We start from the raw sequence: 24,065 nt of genomic DNA, 5'->3' as shown, positions 1-24,065 counted from the left end.
CACAGCAAACATAATGGTGCGACATTGTTATAGTTTTGCCGTGCAAACATGCTACACACACACTCACACACAAAGACTCTGCCACATCTGAAACACTCATCATCATGCTGTTACTTGAGAAAGATTGTTATCGTATCACGTCTGTCAGTTTCTGTGATTGAACTGTGTGGAGGAAAAGGCAAGATGACTGTTGACTTCTTAAAGGGCTTGTTCTCTGCAAAGCTTTGGTATCAGTACTCTCTGAAGACCTTCAGGTTTCAGTTAGAATTGGTCTGACTGTTTATCTTGAAATGTGCTGTAGTTTAGCCCGGCATCTACCAAAAAGCTTTGTTGATTGGCTCACATCTTGATTTCTTTTCAGTTAAGTCAAATAAAGTGAGTTTGTGTTTTAAGAGTTTACTGATATATATCATTGCTGAGAAGGATCAACCTCTGTGCAGCAGAACCTGAATAATGTCCCTTTGTCTTTCCTGTCAAAACCAAGAACCTGCTTAACCAACAATGCAACTAAGCAGTTTGAAATTCAGTCTGATGTTTCAGTGTGTTGTGCTAATAACGGCTAAATTCACCTCAAGCTGAGATATGTCAAACACTTCTTTTAACCTGCCCAACTCCACATTTGTCTCATCATCATACTTGTATTTCATCACCAAACAATCCAGACTTAGGTTATAGTACTTAAAGACAAAACTTCATTTCGCTCCCTTTGAATCCATAAAAGGCTTTGAAGAGCAATGTTCTCATATGCATGAGCAAACTCATGTTATTGTAAACAAAATTCAAAGGGAAATTTAATGGAAGTCCTATCTTAATGTCGTCCAAAAGAGATCCTTATTATTTGTTCAATTCCCCTGCTATAACAAGAAGTTTTCTTGTTTTTTATAGAGCTCAACTTATTTATCGAATGATCTCGAGTAAACGTTCGTTTCCCAGTGATGACAAGTGAATTTCAGTTTTGTGAAGACCCTGGCTTCTCTTCCTTAGTGTTCAGGGACTTAGGCCTTTCATATTAAAGTGTATATTCTTCTAAGTGATATTTGTGATTTCATTTTTTCAGTTTGAGCGAGAAGCCATTGACAAGACATATTTGCACTTGACTTCAGTCTTCCAAAAGCCTGACAGAAATATATTGAACAATCAAATTACAACCAAGAACGTGCTCCATTGTCTTTTTTTCTGCCATTCTTTCATCTACAGGTACACATCTACAGCAGCACACAATAAAGGAGCCATTTACAGGATCAGTAGTTTTCTCTACTATTGATCCAATCTTGTTCGTTGAAGTATCTCCTTCCACCATCCAGATTCAAACCATTTCTGTAGCAATCCAGATTAGCTTGGTAGGATTTTCGATAGGTCCCGAGGCTGGTTTGGTAGGAGTCCTCTTTGCCGTTGGTGATGTAAGTCTGATAGAGGTCAGCCTTCACAGTGTGACTTTCAGGCCTCAGTTTAGAGTCAAAGAGGTCGCTGCCTCCTCTGATGCTGCCGTCATACAGCCCGTGGTCACCATAGAAACTGCTGCCGTAATGCTCACTCTTGGTTGTACGACGACCCAAACTCCTGTCATAAAAGTCTCTGTGCCCGGTGCAGCTCAGGCCGCCATCTTTCAGATCCCTCTTTCCTGAGCGGCCAAGGCTGGTGTCGTAGAAGTCACGAGTGCCTCGACGCCCCAGGCTGAGGTCATTGAGGTCAAAGTTGAGAAAGCCGCTTTCCGTGCTGGCAAGCGTCACAAAGCCACTCTCTGTGTCCCGACCCCCGAGGTTGTCGTAGTCACCTGTGGGTGTGTCGGGGGAGGAGCAATGAAAGGAGGTGTTTTTGGTGTTTGGGCGAGCCGAAATCAGGTCATCGTCCTTTTGGGAGCGAATCACGTTGTAGACATCAGTTGGAGTTGTGCTGCTGTTTTCCAACCCTGGGTCTGTCTGGCATACTTCTGATTTCTGCTGTTTCCTCCTTCTGTGAATAACAAATACCTCAAAAAGTTACCATGAAAGACTCCTGAACTCCATCATACTGCTGACAAACTGTTGAAGATGGAGAAGATTTTTCTGAACTGGCAACCAGTATTTCCTGAAATCTACTTCATGATGAAAGATTTGAGTTTGAGATATCAAATCAAAGTAAATGATTTAAAGGATTGTTGAAATCTGCATTTCTTCATTTTTAATTATTTGCCTTTTTATGGCTCCTCACCGTCTGACAAGCAGTTTGAAGCAGCACACTCCGATCACCGTCAGTAAAAGAAGTATGAGGGGAATGGTGGGAATGATGATGTAAACCAGATTCAGAACTGAAAATGAAAACATAAACAAACATAGAGAAGTTGGATAAACATTTAAATGTGACAGCATCATAGTAGTGATCTATTTAGCTAAAAAAAATAATATATATATATAATATATTTATATGAATCTGGGCCCCTCCACCTGTACTTCTGTCCTGCATGTGATCTCTTGGGTTCCACGGCAGCACTGATGAAGGGGAGACATCTGGAATGAAAAGTAGACTCCATGTTTACCCAATCACTTTCAAAGTATCAAAGACATCTACAAAAAAATGACATTTGGACATCTCTAAAAGGTCATAATGAGAGATTTCTTTACTTGACTGAGTGGAGTTGGGAGAAGGGGAAGGGTCCTGTGGTTTCTCTGTGGAGAGAATAATTCACAATCAACAATTTTCAAGTTTGTTCATATAAAAAAACACTTAAATCTTGTGTCATCAGTACCTCCATTGTATTTGCAGATGAAGTTGTTTTTGGTTTCGCAATTGTCATCGTTCCACTGAAACATGTACAGACCCCCTAGACCAGGAGGAGCTGATGGCTGGTGATACATCACCACACACACCTCATAGCCGCATGATGGCTCATCCCAGTGCCAGTTCCTACATCAAACACATTAGCGGGAAGTTTAAAGCAAAATCTTTCATATAACAGATTATAATAATAATAACAACAACAATAATGATAATAATCAAAAACCCTAATCAGATTGAGTCTTGGAATTGGACCTAAAAACTTTTTTTAATGTCTGAAAAGTGTGGTTTTCACCACAAATCAAGCCTGATCTCATTTTAAACTGTATAAAATATCCTATATAATATTTCTTATTGCTTTTTAAATAACTTGGATGTTTAGCCTCTTTAATTATGCACAATTAGTGTACATATGTTTTACAGTTACAAATGTAATGACTTGTCTGTACTGTACAGCGCATTGCACCTTTTTTGTTGCCCAAAAAAACTTTGCAGCAAAATTTTGTGTGTTCGGATGAACAATACTGTAGGTAAATGTAATGTGCAAAAAAAAAACGGACCCATTATGAACAAATCATGGCTCTCCAGTAAATACAGCAGGCTAATTAATCAGCCTGTGGTAGCTCATGAGTTGAGTGTCTCATGCAGATTTGAAGCCTAACCTAAAAGTTGACTTGCTGCCGTCCAGCCAGTAGTACTGTGAGGAGCAGTCCAAGCTGCTGTCCTCGTTTTCATGGTTACGGCGGAGACCTATCCAGAAGTCTCCATCAGTTGGGCGAAGCTCTGTGATGAGTTGCTCGATGATCTTCTGTTCAGAAGCCGACTCCACACTCAGCAGCTGCCCACCGTCCCGTTTACAGGCGAGCTCGGCCTCCACAAAGTTCAGCCTCCGCCGGAGCTCAGAGAAATAAGCCAGTTTGTAACATGGCTTCCCTTTTCCTGCCTTGCACACGCGTTGGCCTGCATATTGAACACAACTGATTATATGTGATAGATTGCAATACATTTATTTTTTCAATTCACTGATATTTCACGAGAGTTTGCTCATTGAAACTCAAATTTTTCATCCCTTTCCATGTAGTCATTGGACGATATAGTACAAATCCATTTATATACCGACGATACTCAACTCTACCTGCATATCAAACCTAATGATAAAGCATACACCACATGACTTATTGGGAGCATTCAAAGTTGGACCATGTCTGAGGTAGTCCTCTTTGCCCCATCCAACTTATATCATTATTTTAAAAAAAATAAACAATCATTTTTACAACTTGTCTGTAAATCAAGTTCATTCTTTCATCTCTCTTTACATCAAATTATTGCTACTCTTTGTACACACACCTCTCCCAAAAGTCTCACCATTGCCTTCAATATGTAGTCAATTTTGCAGCTTTGCTTTAACTGGATCCAAAATATGTGATCCTATTAACCCCTTTTCAGCCTTTTTCCATAGGCTTTACTTATAAGGATCTATTTGTAAATACATTCAAAAGTGTTTACCTCTAGCTTCAAACAAGTCAGCTTGGAGAGTCAAAGATCCAGTATTGAGTCAGAAGGGACGGCCAAGTGAAAAATAAACATAGGTTAACAGTTAAATTAAGATTTTGGTTCTTTGTGTTGTAATTTTTTTTCTGTGTAACTTACCTGTAATTAGGCTTGTGGCTTCAGAGGGATCAAAAAATAAAAGCAGCAGGTGACAGAAAATTATAAGCAGGTCCATCTTTGTCAGTTTTAGTCAGTCCAAGATCAACACTTTTATAATGTTATTGTCTTTTTTTATTCCGATGTCTTCTCAGCCTTTCATGAATATGTGAAACCAGATGTCTCCACCTCGACCCAAAGAGGTGATGAATTGTAAAAAAAAAAAAAAAAAGGTTTAAAAAGACTGAAGAAGTGGTTTAGAGGCGATCTCTCCTTCTCATTCTGAAACAGAGACTACAGTATGTAGAATAGATGGAGCAAGAAGAGGAGGAGAATAGACTGTGTGTTTGGGAGGGGGCTGTAATCTGTTAAGAGCAGTCTTAATGATTGGAAGAAGATGCTGCATCGATCGTCAGACATCTAATCATGCAAGTGCTTCACATCGTAAACGCTGACAAGAGGCAGATTTCACTCCTTCCTTTATTACTTAAGGTTTCCGTATTATCATTACAAAAGTGTTACATGAAAATAATCTCCTCTAACTTGATCAGAGTTTTTTGAAAATGTTTTGTCAGACGTATTCCTCCCTTACTGTGTTTCGAGTAGCAGAAGGTAGCTTCACTTAAGCCAACAAGTTCACATACTACATGTTTTTTGGGGGGTTTTTTAACTCAAGAGTTAGTAGGAGTCGGATTCTCTCATCTTTTGACCACACTGTATTAGTTTTCCTAGCTGCTCTTGTTGTTAATCAGCTGGGCTAACTAACCTCCTGCTAACAGCAATTAAGCATGAAGACATGAGAGCGTAATTAGCATGTATTGCTTTAAGTTAATATTTCACTTAACTCGTGGCAACTAGACCAAGTATATTTCCAAAGTTCAGCTTGTCCTTTTATTTAAAATTATCTAATTTTGTAACTCAGAACTGTAAATGTTTAATCAGGTGTATTTCAGAACTATTCATGTAAAGAGGCAAACCCAAGACAGTAAGTGTTAGCTAGCAGGAACAAAAATAAGCCTATACTGAACAGCATCTTCATGCCACAGTTTTATGTTTTATATTAATTAAACAATTTATCTGGTGATTTGTACGAGGTTTTTTTTAATTGTTTGATAAGAGCTATCTTAAAATACCCGTTTATCTGCTATGCTAAGCTAATCCTCAACATAGGCATGCGAGTATTAATTAATAATAAACATGTAAAGATTTAACTTTGTAAACAAGTTATTTTCAGATTATCCGTTCGGACAAACCCTAAGTTATTCAGGTTGATGCATTCGCTTTGTTACTAGGAACATACTGTATCAATTCTTATAAAACCCTCCATATAATTTGATATTCGAGTGTAAGGATCAGCAGAAACCAGGACCGCACATGAGCCTGACCCTCTTTTCTGAGCATAAATGGGGTAAAAGTGTATGTATGCAGTTCTTAATGGCAGTAATTTCTAAAATGGCCCATAAGGTTGATTTAAGGCTCACAAAGAGACAGAGCAGCCAGAGTTTAAACAGCAAGATGCTTCATCAGGAATATGCTGAGTACCAGCCATGAAAAAAGAGCATGGGTGGGGCTGCCCAGAATAGCGTCCAATGTGTATGCTGCTGTAACCAAACATTGCAAATCAGTTTAGGTGTAACAGATTGTTTTCCGTCAAAGGGTTAGTTTAAATTGAAGAGGAGAAAGGGTTTTTGCATTAGCAGGTGGCGCTCCAAGAGCAGACGGAGATGTCTGAGTCTTCCTGAGGGATTTAATGAGGATTGCTCTTCGTTTTAAATTTCCTTCTTGTTTACAGCATCTGAGACCAAGAGAGGGTTTCATTCAATTAAGCCGCTCCCTCCTCTCAAACAGTCTGTCATCTTCTGCCTCCTCCTCTCATCCTACTGCCCTCCTCCCACTCTCTCTCTATTAGTTAAAGGGAAACTAGATTGCTGTTCCCATGGGAAGACTGTACTTTACTGACCTAACGCACAACCTCACACGCAAGGAAGGCGTTTCACTATGTCAGAGAGATCTAACATTGATGTTGAAAATTCACCACTATTCTTTGACGTTTGGACATTTAGCCAATATGCTGTAGGAAGGGAGAATTGCAAAGTGTACATTTTCTCCAAGGCTATCCCTGACAGCGTAATGGTCAACAGATCATAGTTACACAGTAAAATGCCATAATGTGAAGTCATTAACCTGCTTTGACCACCACAAATCATTTGTAATTCGGTGGCCTCATTTGTTTGTGGGCTGTAAAGACGCAGCAATGAATGACAAACTCAGTTCATCTCTATCGTTAATCAGGAATAAAAGACAAATAAATTAATTACAAACCAAAAAAAACCCTTAACTTTCAACTGTATTCAATTTGAATGCTCTTTGTTGGCCTGCTGCCAGGCTCAGTGTCCGCATTGCGTAGGCCCCGCACAGCGATCTGGAAATTGGCCCTGAGTCACTGACCTGAAGTGGAGCTGGACGGCTACATCAGCAGAGCTGAACCATAAAAGCATGTTGTTGAAACCTTTTCAGTACTGTGCTAATTATTTTTTCATTTCTTTCGCAAGCATGTTTGAAAATTATCAGAGTAAAGGAAATTATTTCAGAATGTGTGATAGCACAAAATATAATCCAATATCATTTCTGTTAGCTTTAATTTGGAAATTTGTCCAGTCATTTTTCCTCTGCACAAATGGTTATGTATCCGCATATGCAGAGACACAATCCTCAACTGCAAATTGCAAAATAGATTTTCCTCTTAAAAAACAAACATAAATGTATAGGATGTTCCTGCTGAAATCATACACATACTCAAAAAATATTAAGACAAAGTTTAATACTGATTAACTTCTGTACATTGTGGGTGGCCTCTACAAAATAATAATCTTTAAATGTTTTATTCTCATCCAGAAATAAAGAACAGAACAATCTCTATTTTATAAATTGTGAAGCCATGGTGTTGTTTGATGTTTAACTTACTCAGTTGAGAAAACAGATTTAATGAGTTATTGGATTACTTGATCCACCTATCAATCAGCAAATTAACACAAGGTGATGTTTGACCTGTGTAGCATTCACAAGTGAAATAGCAATACAACTCATGATATTTAAATGTATATTAGTTTTAATCTTTCAAGAATTGAAGTGGTACAAAGTCATCCTGGTTCGGATCTTCAAGGATTGATCTCAGAAAAGGAACGACTCTGAAAAGATTTATATGGAAATCTCTGGAATCCTGGCTCGAATCAACGACATCTCCTGAATTGCAGAGCACCGTAGTTCCCCAGCTTACGACAGCAACCTGCGATAAGACACATTTAACACCAACCTTTGAGGACAAGTTACATGGCCTTATTTATTCCAGTGGAGTTTTATTTTCTTTGTGAAAAACATGAGCCACCAGGTGATTTTCTTATAATACGAATACCGGTAGGTTGAGAAGACTGCTTGGTTACCTGTATTGTGCGAAACTCATGGTTTTTGAACACAGCACCTCCAGAGTCACCTGCTCAAGAGAATACACACAATTACACCCAAAATATTGTTTAATTTATTTGTATTTACACTTTCTATGGGCTATCCGTGTGTTAAATCACAGTGCTGTCCTTAAATACCCTGAGTTTAGTCAGTCAAGGACATGATCATACTGTGTTGATTGGCTAAATTCAAGGCTTTGTCAGGGGTTACTAGTTGGTCCTTTAAGAGTAAGGGATAACTTTTTTTGTAAAAGCAGGAACAACATACCTCTGCATGATATATGATCTCTATAAGGAGTCAAACCACCACTGCAAATGAAGTTATCAGTCACTGCATCCTCTGGCTTATCTGTAGTTATGCCTTCTGCACCTAGTGCGTGTCTGATACATTCATCTCTCTGCATTGTAGAGTAGGAGAACAAACCACAACTTAATAGGCTATGACACCTGAGGTCATGAGTGAACAATAAAGAAAACATGCACACATATGGCATAACACAAATCAATAAGGTGGAACTCACATTATCGCCCAGCTTTGCGTGGACATTTTTTTCACGGACATTGTTTCCACTTTTGGTCAAAAAATTAAGTTGTTCAAGATGATTCTTTAACAGAAGCTGCTCTGAAATACAAAAAAACACAATAAGTAGTACCTGTGGCTCTGCAGACATTTTGTTTAAACTGCAAGGTCACAATGAAAAACAATATGTTACTTTTCTCTTCTGTCCTAAGAGGAAATAGGATAAAAGGATTGCTGAATACATGATAGCTGTTACTTATATGCGTAACAATTTCACAAGCAGTGTGTTGGTGTCACAGTTTATAAAGTTCACCTTGTTGCTTGCAGGTTGACCGCCCAACCAGCTTAAGAGCATCATTGGTCTCCTGGGTGCAAGGTATGCAGATAGGTCTGAATGAGATATGAAAACAATATAATGTAAAGGGGATTAAATCCTGAATTAAAAAACGTTAAAAATCCATAATAATACATTGCATTTATGAAAAATGCAATATTATAATTGGAAAATGATCTCAAGGCCATTAAGGCTTAAGGATAAATGGTATTGATCTGTTACACTGAAGGTGTTTGTAGGACAAACTCTTACCTAACAGTACTGGAGATATCAACATCATTCTTAAGTTGGATTAGAGCCACATCGTAGTCATAAAACTCCTCCACACCATCTTTCTTTTTTTGAGTTATATTATACTCTGGGTGTAATTTGAACATTTTTACTCCTTTCACTGTAGAAGAGACACAGAAGTGGTACATAGCAGAATAGCTTGTCAAATTTTGCTATTCTAATTCAAAATACTAAACGGAGAATATCATGATTAACAAAGATTGGTTTCATTTTTTTAGATTTGAGATATACATTACAAAAGCAAATATATTAACCATATAACATTTATGTTTTGGAGAGAAATATAAAATGAACAAATATATTTACTTATAATAGTCCCAATTTCAACCGTGACATCTTCAGGCAAAACTCCATACGGTAAGCAGTGAGCTGCAGTCAAGATAAACTGAGAAGTCACCAGAGAGCCGAGGCAGTTCTTTGAAGTGTCTCCGGTCTAAAGTTTAAATCAGTTGATACATTCTTAATATAGCATTAACTCAGACCACATCTAGCACCACTCAAACAAATAAAAAAGAAAAATATGGCATTTTAGCAGAAAACAGGTTTTAATTAAATCTAAAATCATGAGGACTTACAACTGTGATGTATCAATCCAAGTATATTACACTTTTATTCTCCTCAGGTAAAAGCACATTTCATCAGGTCTCTTGTCTTGGCCACCTGTTTTTCTTTTGATACTGTATTTCTCTTCTGAGCCAAAATTATACACAACACATAAGTCTTGTTTATTGCTTTACTAGGTGTGACTGTATTTTACATTAATACTGTGAATTTTGTTCAAATAGGAAAAATATGCTATGTGTAATAAGATTGGTGAATATTGTGAAACAAGTGTTATAGACAAAACAAAGATAACACATTAGCTATAGCTCACCGACATGTTTAACACGTTTGTGTTTGCAAAATGATTTCCTGAAACCAAAATAATCCAAACTGCATTTTTTACCACCACCACTACCAATTCTTCTCAGAGAAGCCAATCGCTATCTTGACCTTCTTTAGACTGAAAAAATGGCATGTACAGTACACCTCATTCCAACAGGTTAAATGTGTGCATGTTAAATGAGAAAGCAGTTTGTTTTGATTAAATGGCCTCCTTGTTTTTTGTGATCCATTTAGCCTTTTGTAATGTGTTCATTAAAAATGTTCAGCTCACAATAACGGCCCTTTAATATACACTGCACCTCTTTTCTTGAAATTGCGTGGTCTGCATATTGGGTTGAATAGATTTAATGTGCTTAGCTTGACATGTAAAGGATTTTATGATTCATACTGCCTTTCAAACTTTTCCAAGATGTTTAATGATGTTAAGAGAAATATAGAAACATTCACCTTGACATGAAGGAAAGCCCACCATGGATACATGTTCCTCTGGTTCTCTGTTTCATACTGCTTGTGAAGGCCGCACAGACCCTTCACTTCGTCTTCATCTGTATATAAGATCAAAACCAAATGCGTATTGTGTCAGTGTAATGGATCAAAACAATCAAACTGATCAAAATCAAAAATAATTACAGTACAGCATTAAAACTCTTCACTCAATTTCTTTGTAATCAAAGATACTTACCAATTATTTCATCAAAAGTCTTATTTAAATTTTTAATGTCATCCATTCTGAAGTAATGCCGTCCACCCAATCCTGTTGTGAGGGGCTGCAGGTCGTCATCAAAGATCTCAGCACCAATGGCAAAGACATAAATGTCTGCAACAAGGACAAACAGGTAGCTTAGTTGTGCATTGTGTAAATATTGTGTTGCCCAGCAAGGTAACAGTGTTTAGTCTGTGGCAAATAGGTGCACGGTTTTTCATTTTAACCGACGTTCCACAAACCCAAACCCCCTGTAGCATATCAGACAAACAACAGTGGTTGCCAAATGTTAAAGACCTATTGGAGAGAAAAGGTTTGGTTGGTTCATAGGAGGCTTCTGTAGAGACATGGAGGTGCAACTTGGCAGAATCCATTTCCACATCTTTTAAGAATGAAACTCACCAAGATATTCTTCTCTGGACTTAGTCTCTGGATTGTTTGTCTGGTTCATGTAAACCATGTTCTTTATTTTCTCCACAGTGGGTTTAGGTGAACCGCCCATATTGTAAGCACCTGTAAAAAAAAAAAAAGGAACGATTTTATCTGTGAACAGAATAGATATATTTGAAGCAAACAACAAAACATGTTCATGCATGAGCAAGATTTTTTTTCCAATGTTTTGTTGGTTTGTTTTTTTACTTCAAAGAACATACAATCTCAGGTCGCTTTTTTTAATTCATAATTTTGAGCAAGTTCCAGAAGTGTCCATTATACCAAGAGACTGAAATTACCATCCGTAAAAAGAAGAAGAACATGACGATGAGCCATAAAACCATCAACTCCGACTTGTCTCTTTAGAATGGCCATTCGCTCCAAAAATGTGTTCAAGACCAGATTCATATCGGTTCCGGTGTTTCTGTCTGTAAATCAAAATAAGATAAAGCTTAAAAGAAAGATCCAGCTGTGTGTATGAACACATGTTTAACAGCGTTTGATCTACTGGACTCACCGCCTATTTCAAATTTTTCCAATTTAGCCATGGCCTCATTTAGGTCTATTTTGCGATCCCAGAAATCAAGAATATTGACAACTTCATAGACATCTGAGGAGAAGAAGGTGATTTCATAGTTTGGAGTCACACTGAAGGAAGAAATCTGTGGAAAGACAATAAAGCAGTCATGAACAAAACAAATAAGCTGCAGTTTTGTAAAAAATCTTGTAACGAGTTTTGTAAACATATTTAAGCTAATTCAAAAACTATTAATTATTATTAACACCTCTGTATGTTTGAAACTGCTTATGGATGTTATTTTGTTGAGTTATTGATTCATTTATCAGCAGAAAAAGAAGCCCGGAGTGTGCATTGACAACAAGCCAAGAAACTCGTGCCAAGAAGCATCAGTCATGATTATGATAGGTAATTCATGATTAAATTTACTTCTAATGGGTTGTTGTCAGCCAAATGGGATGAGCTTCTGTTTGTACATGCTAAGTGTACGGTGTGCCAAACGTGCTACTAAAAGTGTGTCAGACAACATAAAGGGCTTCATCTGTCAACTCAGACCAAAGATATGACCACTTTTCCCAAAGGGTTGAGTATTTTCTCGTCTGCAGACCCATAGAATCTAAAGCAGGGCTATACATGTACTGCTGCTTGTTCACAAAATGACTGGACTTGTGAACTTAAAATTTAATTCTGTTTGGAGATTCACTGTTGTTCAAGGTGTAAAAAACAACAACATATGTATATAACATCAGCTAAGAAGAGTGATCCAGACAGCCAACAGACTTTGTTTTACTCTATTTTGTTCCACTTCAGATCTCTTGAAGAATTGTATGCAACTGACTTAAATGATTGACTTGCAATTTATTCTGACGTAGCAGTGCACTGACAGATAATTTGTTAAAGTGCCTCAATATCCTGAAAAAAGTTTGTGACATTTCCAACATCTGATTCTCTTCTTTCCTCTGTCATTTCAAATACAACTCATTATGTGTAATTCACCAATCAAATGTCCATACTAGTTACATTAAGTGCTTTATCTTTTAACATCTCAGCAGATTTATTGCCAACATCCGTCAATCGCTGTCTGTGCTTTCATCCCATGTGCATCTTTAAAACAATCAGCACAAATAATCAACATCAAAAAAAGCATCCCCACTGCCAGCACAATGCTGCTGGCTATCTGAAAACTCTGTGTGAAGTGAGCTCCATCTACAGTTTAAAAGCAATCTTCAAATCAGTCATAAAGTGTTTTTTCATTTTGAATAAACCTAACTTTTAACCACCCCCTTGAACTCTACCTGTGTTGACAGGTGTGACATCATCCTTGCGCTCCTCACCTCAACGTTACCTGGCTGACAAACCTAAGCAGCCTACCTTGCATGCGCCCCATTGGCTGATATACATGTATCATAATCTGTATCTTGACGACTCTGATGAAGGCCATCAGCCAAAACACTTTGGTCTAACTTGTAAATAAAGTTGATCTTCATACAACAAGTTTTTCTGGAGCATTTTGACCTCATATAAACCTAACTTGTCTGAAATGTGATCACTCACTTTATTAGTCAAGAAAAAGCTGCTTGGATCTTACCTTTCTGATAAGTTTTATGACAGCGTCTTTTGCATTTTGAAAGTGTTTCTCTTCAATGCTCTCAGAAATATCCACTGCGATGTAGATGTTGAGTGTCCCATCTTTTGTAATCCTGATTGTCCTTCCCTCCTGTGTGTCATCTGATCAATCCATAACAAACACGGTTATTTTCTTGATGTCAGACCTCTTTTACGGTTTAACGGAATATAAAAGAAACAGGACAGTATCTGCAGGACGCCACTGTATTATTTAATTACACAAAAGAATATGTAGTAATTGAACCAACTAGAAAGAGACACATTACAATCGTATATCTTGATTGTTTTGAATAGAACAAAATGCCTCACTCGAATGTGCTAAAAAAGAAAAAAAAACAAAACAGCAGATTTTCTTGACCTGTTTTCCACAGTAATGAATACAACATATCAATTAAAAACATGATCAGCAAAGTTTCAGGAACTGACCTGGTGACTGTAAAGTGGTGAGGCTGTTTGTGATTGCACTGCCGAATGCCTCTGAAACCTCCAACGGAGTGTCATAGGTGTGTTTGTCTGTCCAAATAAAAATCCACAAAAACAGTGAAAAAATAAAATAAGAAAAAGTGAAGTAATGTAAAAAAAAAAAAGAAAAGAAAAGTTGTCAACAACAATTATGAAGTCTGTTTTAACCCATCACATTTTGTTCACATTTTCAGATGTTGGAAAGCTGGTTGAGAGCGCATGTTGGGCTCAATGTGCAGGTTGAAATCCCCTCTCACTGAACAACAAGATGCAGTTTGCTGGACATGATCCCTCATTTGCATCTTTTTGGTCACCATAACGCATCACTAGTTTAAGCTCCTGTGAGGGAATTTGTGTGTGCATTGATTTGAGTTTGTTTCACAATCAGAACCAGCTCACAACTCCTCACAGGAGCTTTTATGCATCTTACAAAAATCAAGAGAATATAGATACCGAACCACTGTAGGGTCGGTGTATGCTCTTTAAGAACTGAAAAGAACAGTGTTTATAGTTGTTCAGACCAGACCAAAGATAACAAAAGAGTGGCACAATCTGTGAGTATTATTCTTACAGTAGCATGCCGGTTCTATGCCAGTCCACTGGCCGTTCTCCTGACACACTCTCTCCTTCGACCCCATCAAAAACAGGTTGCTATTGCAGCTGTATGTCACGGTGTCGTCAATTCCAAATATGTTTCCTTGTCTTGAGGCACCAGCTGGGATACCAGGATCTGCACAATTATTTCCTGCTGTGGTGACAAAACAGAATGAAGGTAATCAAAGTTATAAAACATATGAGGTTGTTCAAACCTGAAAGACAAAGGACAGGGAGAAGGATCTCATGTTCTTCTTCAGGACTTACAGTCATGGCTACAGATGGGAGTGGAGCCATTCCACTTGCCATTTGGTAAACAAATACGGCTTTGTGAGCCTCGCATTGAGTACCCAGAGTAGCACTCATACGTTGTGACATTGTTCACAAAATAGTTTTCCTGAAGAGGGGAGACGTTTCCTGACTCCAGGACACTGGGGTCTGGGCATTGAACCACTGAAAAACAGAAGTGTCAAAGTTATCAAAGGCAGCCTGAAGCAAAGGGGGAAATGTTCTTATTTTGTCACAACACGCACTCCTGCATCTCTGAGGTGAAAATCTTCTGGGTGCTGGTTTCCATGTGCCATTAGCCTGGCACAGGCGGGATGTAGCAGGATATGGATAGAAGCCCTCTGCGCAGCGGTAGACCATCAGGCTTCCTCTTTCCAGTTTCTTTGTCAGTGTGTAATACCCTCCTTGTATTTGCATATTTCTCTCTGTGCAAATACAGCTCACTTCACCCCCTGAAAGATAACACAAGGCTTTATTGCGTTGAGGTGTTATGATAGACTCAAAGCCAGATTTATAGAATAGAATAGAACAGACTTGGTTTCTTATAAAACCCTTGATTAAGCATCACATGAGCCACTTTTTTTCCTTTCCTCTCGTGATAATACAGATCCAGTATTCCTTTTTAATGTTATATCTAAATAGATTTAGACCTTGTTATGCATCTGTTTGCAATTTTCAATGTTTAAATGGAATGTAGACACTAAGAATAGAAAACATGGGACAATTAAAAGGTGATATTCTTCATCAAATCGTCCATTCACAAGCATGAAGATGCCTCTACCTGGCTAAGTTATCTCCTCTGCCCCTTTTAAACGGACATCAATTAACAACAGCACTCTGGACACATTTCCGTTTTCAGTGTTACTGCGTGTGACTGACCATCACTTTTGGGAGTTTTAGGTTTAAATGTTGGAGACTCAGACAATGAAAACAATTAGCGAAGTCATGTATTGGGCTCTATATTATTTAAAGATTTTGTTCAATGTTATATAAACATTGACTAAACTTTACTTAATTTACAAAGCACCTTTCATACATAAAGGCAGGCTACCAACAGTGTTTCGCAGAGGACTGGCAGATTTGATAAAATGATGAACAAGACTAGAGTCAGAAAAGATAGGAGATGGAAAAGGAATAGTCTTAAAAATAAATAAATAATGAAAACAGTAAAACAAAACAAAAACTTGTGTAAGTCAATAAAATAAGTTTAGATCAGTGAAAGTTGGATCAAAACATAACAATAATAACAATAATAATAATAACAATAATAATAATCATCATAATCATAATCATATATTTTATTTAATGGCGCCTTTCAAAAAACCCAAGGACACTTTAACAGCTGATACCAGAAATAAAGCCATTTTAAAATTAAAGTGGGACATTTACATTTCACAGTATCATTAAAATACATTAGTAGAATAGATTAGAGACTGGTTTGAGGTAGTACACTGCATTTTATGCAAATCATTTTTATTTTGTTTCCCTAAAAAAATCATGGAAGCTTAGAAAAACTGATCGTCCATATCATACTGACTCATTCAGAATTTAGCGTGTAGATCAAATGAAACACCAACATTAAAATGGTCTTTGTTATAAGAATGATGTTGTTCACATTGTTTACACACTTAGTTTGAAATAATCTGCTATTTAAAGAAACATTTGCAATTTACAATGTTACAAAAAGGAACTGTTGAGACTTTGTATAAATAGTTGAAAAATACATTGTTGAGCATAAAAATTGCTGGGAAAAAAAACATATAACATCTTTTAAATCTCACATCAGTATCTTACCCATGCAGAGGAGATAGAAAAGTGGTGCTAACAAAATCCAACGGACAGAAAATCCCATGTTGAAGCTTACACTGGAGAAACACAACAAATAAGAGGAACTTTCAGGAACAGTTGTTTTATTTTAAAAACGGATGGAGCTGCTGGATTGACAAAGAGCATCCTGGTACTGATTAACTTAACAGCAAACACAAGAAGATCAATAGTGTGTGTCAAAGAAATGATCGTTTCTTAACCACATAATTTCTCTACTATCACAGAGAGTTTCAAATTATTCTTTTTTAATAGATTTGACCAACTTAGAAACAACAAAGTAACTTTTAACCAACAATTTTTGTAATGTTTTACTGGAAAATGCTGTACTTTATATATTCAGTGTCAAATAGCTTTGTTTAAAATGGCTTGAGCTAATGTAGGCCATAGCTCTTGTTTTCACAAGGGATTTTCCAGTATGTGTAAACATGCTGTCACATTTAAAAAAAAAAAAAAAACATTATTGCAAAACGATGACAAACATTGCCTTCATCATTTCCCAAAAGCTGAGGGCAATGTCGAGCATATCTGATTGACATGTTGATTCAGTTATTGACTGACCACCAACCTTACGTTAATGCTTTAGTTTCAGCTCCCAACAGGAAAACAAAATTCTTTTCCTGCTTTACTTTTAAAAAGACACAAAACAACACAACTACAATTTTGTAGTTGTGTTGTTTTGTGTCTTTTTTGCGATCATTTGGTGTCTCTGTAAGTTGTTTTATTTATTTGGGGTTGTTTTTCTTCTGTTTTAGCCACCTTCCTATGTTTCTAGTCTTTCTAGCAAATAAACAACTTGGGGTACTTAAAACATCTTTGTGGCCATCCGTTCTGGTCTCCATTCCTCTGAGCTTTTGAGCTAACTTTTTTTTTTTTTTTACATTAAAAAGGCAGTAACAGTTCTATTGAATTTGTTTCAATGAGATTTCATGATAACAAAATACAGAGGCTAATATTGTAATCATTATGTAAGCAAAGTGCTGAAAACTTCAAATTTTGTCTGTATAATCTGTTACAATATGTAGCCTAAAATGTCCCTTTGTTCACTAAGTGAAATGCTTTTGTGATTTATTTTCTGTAACGTATTGTAGGCCTACTTATTACATATACACTTGTATATCATTTTCAGATTCGTCAGACAAAATTGTGTTATATTCTAGATTCGTTTCTTTCTGTATCTTTATATTTAATGATCAGAATGAGCTTTATTGGCCAGGTATGTTTAACACACAAGGAATTTGACTTTGGTAGACTGTGCTCTCTCTGTACAGTATAAACATTAAATATTAATGATAAACTAAACAATATAAACAGGTAATTAAAACCTATTATGTACAAGACTAAAAAAGATCATATATAATTATAAAGATATTTATAAAATTTTGTGCGCTCTTCTGATTTTCCAGCAAACATTGAGAGCTTTCAACAAATAAAAAAAAGAGACGCCTGTTTTGCAACATTTGTGGCACGTGGAGGCGATGATTGAGAAGTTTGTTTTCAGGAAAACACTTCTTGAAACACACGAAGAAGAAAAAGCGGATGTGACGACAATGACGGGAGGAAGTTATCGTCAGGCAGAAAAACAACAACGCGCCAAATTTAGTGAGAAATCCGCTCCTGTCATCGCCTTCAGACTCATGAAAAAGTTTGTCCTGTCTTTAAAGGTACATCAGGTAAGGACGACTTTCACATACGAGCCAAAAAACAAACAAACCCGACTTAAACTTTGTTTTATCTTTAACTTAATGCGTCTTCAGAAGTATTGTTAGTAATAGAACAGGGATGTAGAAAAAAAAAAAATTAAATACTCAACTCGGTCTTTGACTTTTAGTGTGTAAAATAACAGATAAGAGTAAAAGGCTTGTGAAATGTATGATAATGTAAAGTGTGTGTGTGTGTTTGTCTTTTAGCATGGCTGTGCCTTTTGTCCAGGACTGGGACCTTGTTCAGACACTTGGAGAAGGAGCCTATGGAGAGTATGAACCTTTATTGTTTAAATGCGTCCTTTCTGACGTGTATTATTTATTATAATCCCAGCAGAGTATCTCCAGTTTCTTTCATACAAACAAGAATAGTATAAACAACAACCTTAAACACAAGGTTTTTATAAAGGTGTCCTTTGTTTGGACAAGAGAGCTGAACTACATGCAGCAGAAATATTGTCTTTTCATCTTAATTGGCTTTATGGCAGGTCTTTTTGCAACAATAATTAACAATATAGTTTTCTATGTAGCTCCTTATGAGTCCCTGACTCTATAATAAGTTATACTTTATTATATATATTCTACACACAGACTGAAATACACACTCATGCACAAATAGGATCCTAGTGACATGCATTAATGGAGAGGTCTCAGAGTGAAGGGGCTGGGCTGAGCTCCAGAGCAGTTTTGGGGTTCGGTGCCTTGCTCAAGAGCGTTGACAGTGCTCAGTAAGTGGACTGGCACCTCTCCAGCTACCAAACCAGCATTGTCACCCCGAGGTAAGGATAAGCCCCTCGGTCTTATCATATAGGTCCAAGTACTGTATTTATAAGAACGGTTGATTCTTACCCTTCTGATAATTTGAGTTCCCAACTATTTATCTATTCGAGGTAAGTATCTAATCGATGTATCTAAAATAAAGTATCTATAAACTTGATTTAGTTTATGTAGCACATTTTTTGCTTGGATGATTCGTCTGCCCTCTTTTTGGTTGAAAGTCCGAAACGCCTCCTGATTCAAAGATACACCACTGATGATGTAATCTTTCCCACATCTGCAGTACAACTTGCAACGCCACTCTCAACATCAGGGCAGACGTCATGTGTATACCACCCATGGGCAGAATGGACAGTTTTCCCATCATGTCCCGTGTTTCATGACTCTTCTCATGTGTAGCCTGCAGTCATTTTGAGCCTGACCTTGTGTCGTAAGTGGAAGAATGAGGCACTTTGTCTTCCTGTTTGTGTTGCAGAGTGAGGCTGCTGGTGAACAGACAGACAGAGGAGGCGGTAGCAGTGAAAGTGATTGACACTTCTCAGGCTAAAGAGTGTGCTGAAAATGTCAAAAAGGAGGTCTGTGTACACAAGGTAGGCTGCTCACCCTCACTGCAATTATACCTACTGTGTGTGTGTGTGTATGTGTGTGTGTGCGTGTGTGTGTGTAAATATGTACACGGTTATCATCGACTGTAACTGTGATACTGGAACTACGATTCTAAATTCTGATCGACTGAATGTGTAAAATCCAATAAAAACATTTGCCTCTGCTTGTAGATGCTTAACCACCCCAACATCGTACGTTTTTTTGGCCATCGGAAAGAAGGTCCCACTATGTACCTCTTCCTGGAGTACTGCACTGGAGGGGAGCTGTTTGACCGAATAGGTGAGACGCGTACCTCTGTGTGACTTTAACAACACGTAGTCTTTTTAAGCGTGACAACGTTCAGGCTGATAACTGGAATTCTAATTTTGGGGTTTGTAACAAATCAAAAAAAAAAAAAAAAAAGTTTAGCTGAGATGGAATTAAAGTTTTTACTGCATCTTGATTAACAGTGAGAATCATGTAATAATATGGAGTTAGACAAGATTGCAAACACTGTCAACACTGAAAATCTTTTACCCCAAGCTCAGGACAAATAAAAACCCTAATGTGACATCCCTCCATAATTAAACCAACCAGAAGAATGACGAAGCCAGTTCGACATTATTATATGATGTATGTTTAGTTGACAGTCTGACAAAGCGGCGTACACACACAAAACAGAGAACCTCACAGGACGGTTTAGAAGAAGCACACCCGCTCTAAACCACAACATTATGTTTCTATGTTTTTACATTTCCATGTTTGGGATCAGTCACGTCCATCCGTCTGTCTCATCTATCGAATCATTTGACTTATTAAACTGTTGTTATTTCAGAGCCTGATGTTGGGATGGAAGAAAAAGATGCTCATAGATTTTTCCAGCAGCTCATCGCCGCTGTGGTGAGTGAAGGAGCTTCCTGTGTGGATTTAACTTTATCCGTCTCTTTCCTTCTGCTGTGAAATAATTCTGTGTCCCTCTTTCTAGGAATACCTCCACAGCACTGGCATTACACACAGAGACATAAAACCAGAGAACATTTTGCTGGATGATAAAGGTGACGAAGTTCGACGTGTACCGAGGTTCTCTTTGGTTTGCACCTTTTCTCTGACTCGTTTGCTTTTTCTTTTCCATGTTAGATAACCTGAAGCTGACAGATTTTGGCCTGGCCACCATGTTTCGCTTCAAAGGACGGGAGCGTCGCCTCAATCGACTTTGTGGGACACTTCCTTATGTGGCTCCGGAGCTTCTCAGCCAATCAGAGTACAGGGCTCAGCCTGCAGATATTTGGGCCTGTGGGATAGTTCTCACTGCGATGCTGGCTGGAGGTAAGTCGGGGCGAGTGAGTCCTGAAACGTTATGGTGCACTGCTGAGGACATGATCCAATGCTTGTTGAATATTAATGTTTATAATCTGGCTACCTTTGTCTTCTCAAGCCTGTAAGAAACATCTGACTGCTCTTATTTAGTATTGTTGTCATTGATATGTCAACTTTTGTTTTTCTTGTCTGTGTTCATATGAATCTGTCGTGTACGCCTATTTTGGTTGGACATATTGTTTATGACACAATAAAAAAAATAGATCCATGATCAATCAATCCCAGATGTGTTCATGATCAGGTTTATCTTTATGAAAACTGTCTCCGTCTTGTGTTGTGTGTTTCTCAGAGCTGCCGTGGGACCAGCCCAGCGAGAGCTGTCAGGAGTATTCCGACTGGCTTCAGAAGAAAACCTACCTACCTCCCTGGAAGAAAATACAACCCATGCCTCTTAGTGAGCCCTTAGTTATAAAAAAAAACTGATCAGAGTTGGCCCCACAAAGGTCTGTGGTGTTTATTAAATTCACATTTCACTCTTCTGTTCAGGTTTGTTGTCAAAGTTACTGCTGGCCTGTCCGGACACACGCGTCACCATCACAGACATAAAGAAAGACCGCTGGTTTACACAAGGCATGTCTCAAAAACTGTTCGATACAAACAACTCAACTTTAACTTCATCGTTCACTTCGACTGATTTTCTGTCTGTGTGTGTCTGCAGGTGTGAAGAAACCACCTCTGGGCTTAGGTAACAAACATCTTCGATCAGATGGAGGACTCAAATCCCGGAGCAACAGGTCAGAAAAGTGTCTCTTTGTTGATGACACTCAGAGTGATTTGAAGTGCTTGTAATCTCTGAAGTACGCTCCTCCCCTCCATAGTGATGACAGGATGCAGTTTTCCAGCTCTCAGCCTGATTTCGCGGCAGATGGCTTGGAGGCCATGATGTTAATCAGCCAAACGGAAGGTCAAGTTAGCTTCTCTCAGCCGACCAAGCCGGAGCACATGTTACTGGGTAGCCAGCTGCTGGGCACGCCTGGAGCCAGTCAGGTAATTCCCTCACTTAGTGCTTGAGTTTTATTTTGTCTCCTTACAAATCAGAAAATAATATTTCATGTTCTCCAACAATAAAATACGTCATTGAGGTGTTAAATCTCGTCCTAACTTTTTCTTTCCTCGTGTGTGTGTGTAGTCGCCGTGGCAGAGACTAGTCCGCAGAATGACGCGTTTCTTCACCACGGTGAATGCCGACGCCTCCTTATCTGACCTGAAAGACGCCTGTGACGGCTTGGCGTTGGGCTTCAAACTGACCTGCACCAAACAGGTACATCAGCATAAAATACACACCATCAGAAAAATGATTAAAGATAAATACAGAATCCACCTTCACACTACTCCAGTCTCATGATTTCACTGTTTTGTTTACTATTAAGTGTTATTGAATGGAGCAGAGTTAATGTACATGTTGTTTTTGTTTGCTGCTGCTTGGGACAATAATACATGTCAGTTAAATGAAGAAGTATCTGCCTTTTAGGTGACGGTGAGCACGCTGGACAAACGCAATAACAAACTCATCTTCAAAGTCCACTTATTGGAGATGAACCAGAGAGTGCTGCTGGACTTCAGACTGTCGAAGGTGGGTTTTTGTATTTCAGGATAGAAGCTATTACAATATACAAGAGCAGGCGAAGTCAGAGGGGTGCACCAGTGTTTTTGAGCTTATATCAAGTGGACCTGTCCCCTTCATCATCTGATAGCATTTTACAGTTTTTGCTTTTAACCCCAAAAAAATCTAAGTAAAAAAAAAAACAACTCGTAAAGCTAAAGTGTTTCGTGAAGAAAGGTCAAGAACCGTTTTTGAGACATCTCGTTATTCGGCGCTATAAAACTTAGAGCCCCTGACTGCTGCCATTTGTATTTAAAGTGATCACTCTACTGTCTGAAACATTGATTGATATAAAGATCGACGAAGCGTCTCCTACTGCTGTTGTACAAAGTGAAGCCAAACAGCAATATCCCCTAAGTGACGCCTGTTGACATATTGCAGCGGTGATGTCATTTGGAGCCGGTCAGTGCAGTCGAGATCTGCTGGTGGAGAGGTGATATTTACAACCAGCCCCCTTCTGCAAACCAAAACGCACATTTAACTCACCGATAGATGGCCGATCCTTAAGATCTGTACAGTCTGCAGCAGTTTGAAGCAGACACTCAATCAAGGTCAGATCAATGACACGTTAGTGTTCGTCTCTGATGATGTGGAGCTCAGAGCACAGCAGGAGCTGCATCCGTCAGTAGAGCTGTCAATCATGACACTTAACGCCTTTTTTTTTAAGCATCAAGAAAGTATTCAAAGTATTAAAACTACATGTATTTGCAAAGAGAGCGCTCAGACAAAAATCAGCATGATAACCAACTTTAAAGACGGATTCCATGTTTGAGAAAAATTTATCAAATGTCATTTTTTTTACCCATTTCCTACATGGACTTATTGACCTACACTGCAGCCAGTCAGGAGGCTTGGCTTCATTTCTGGCGGGCTTTAACCTGCGGTCTATGATCTCAAAAAGTGGACAATCATATTTGATGTTCAGTGTTACTTCCTCCTAAACTAAATTTAAAGAAGAGGAAGCACTTTAACTCTAGATCTCATGGATATAAATTGTTTTCTTCAGCTATTTTCTGGTAAGTGGTAAAAAAAAACAAAGGATAGGATTTATTTTCGCTTTTTTTATTTCCATTTGCCAGAATGTAAATGATAGTGAAGTAAAATAAATCCAACCCAACTAAACAGAAAGCAGAACCTGATAGGCTGATGAGTCGGACTCAAGGTAATGTTAGCTCATCGTGTGACATGTTTGTGTGTTTCCAGGGTGACGGTTTGGAGTTCAAGCGTCTCTTTGTGAAAATAAAACACAAGCTCAGTGACATCATCAGCACTCAGAAGATCGCATGAGAGTCCAGGTCGACTGAGAGTACACTGCTGTGGACACCAGAGAGAGAACCTGTATATATGTAGTTGTTCTAATGTACTCTTCTTGTTGTCTTTGTTTGGTCCTTCTATCCCTGTGAGAGCTGATTCAGTGTTACATGTCAGGATGGCAGACAGGTTTTTTAAGGGGGTTGGTAATCAGGTTTGACTTTAGCATTAGAGTAGGAGGATTATTACAGAAGTATGTTTGTGTCCTTTTCCTGCATATGTGAAGACTGATTTTGTTCTGATAATGTTTACAGTCCAAACTTTGAATAAAACAATGATTTAAAAGACAAAAACGGAGAAACATTTGTTCCTTCATGCTTCATCTAATGAACTTGACCACTAAATTAGATCGAAATGTGTTCAGTAGAACC

General features: G+C 38.1%; 3 protein-coding genes across 4 annotated transcripts; 1 reads left to right on the top strand and 2 right to left on the bottom strand.

Annotated features, from left to right (window-relative positions):
- Window positions 1-657: 657 nt before the first annotated feature.
- layna (layilin a) lies at window positions 658-4,596 on the bottom strand. The gene is made up of 7 exons (XM_079355505.1): window positions 4,401-4,596; window positions 3,417-3,731; window positions 2,726-2,883; window positions 2,601-2,645; window positions 2,424-2,486; window positions 2,191-2,287; window positions 658-1,953 (listed from the first exon to the last, which is right to left on the bottom strand). The coding sequence occupies exons 1-7, from the start codon at window positions 4,478-4,480 to the stop codon at window positions 1,242-1,244; spliced, it is 1,470 nt and encodes a 489-aa protein (XP_079211631.1). The 5' UTR covers window positions 4,481-4,596; the 3' UTR covers window positions 658-1,241.
- Window positions 4,597-7,197: 2,601 nt separating this feature from the next.
- Window positions 7,198-16,383, bottom strand: LOC306831397 (complement factor B-like). Its single transcript, XM_079355486.1, has 18 exons — window positions 16,309-16,383; window positions 14,760-14,966; window positions 14,494-14,679; window positions 14,204-14,380; window positions 13,597-13,683; window positions 13,133-13,272; window positions 11,545-11,689; window positions 11,327-11,455; window positions 10,998-11,108; window positions 10,575-10,709; window positions 10,340-10,437; window positions 9,314-9,440; window positions 8,969-9,107; window positions 8,696-8,772; window positions 8,384-8,484; window positions 8,131-8,260; window positions 7,842-7,891; window positions 7,198-7,687 (listed from the first exon to the last, which is right to left on the bottom strand). The coding sequence occupies exons 1-18, from the start codon at window positions 16,364-16,366 to the stop codon at window positions 7,511-7,513; spliced, it is 2,274 nt and encodes a 757-aa protein (XP_079211612.1). The 5' UTR covers window positions 16,367-16,383; the 3' UTR covers window positions 7,198-7,510.
- Window positions 16,384-17,874: 1,491 nt separating this feature from the next.
- On the top strand, window positions 17,875-23,987 carry chek1 (checkpoint kinase 1). 2 transcript variants are annotated; one of them, XM_079355494.1, is made up of 14 exons: window positions 17,875-18,002; window positions 18,249-18,314; window positions 19,294-19,408; window positions 19,595-19,703; window positions 20,239-20,303; window positions 20,389-20,458; window positions 20,541-20,729; window positions 21,070-21,174; window positions 21,267-21,350; window positions 21,439-21,514; window positions 21,599-21,767; window positions 21,910-22,041; window positions 22,252-22,353; window positions 23,587-23,987. In XM_079355494.1, the coding sequence occupies exons 2-14, from the start codon at window positions 18,250-18,252 to the stop codon at window positions 23,668-23,670; spliced, it is 1,365 nt and encodes a 454-aa protein (XP_079211620.1). In that variant the 5' UTR covers window positions 17,875-18,002; window position 18,249; the 3' UTR covers window positions 23,671-23,987. The 2 variants fall into 2 exon arrangements, with proteins under 2 accessions (XP_079211620.1, XP_079211619.1); XM_079355493.1 differs by having other exon boundaries at window positions 17,875-18,011.
- Window positions 23,988-24,065: the final 78 nt, after the last annotated feature.

The sequence above is a fragment of the Symphodus melops genome, assembly GCF_947650265.1.
Source record: "Symphodus melops genome assembly, chromosome: 11".
NCBI lineage: Eukaryota > Metazoa > Chordata > Actinopteri > Labriformes > Labridae > Symphodus > Symphodus melops.
The sequence above is the reverse complement of the archived record's forward strand: the minus strand, read 5'-3'. Positions and strand labels throughout refer to the sequence as shown.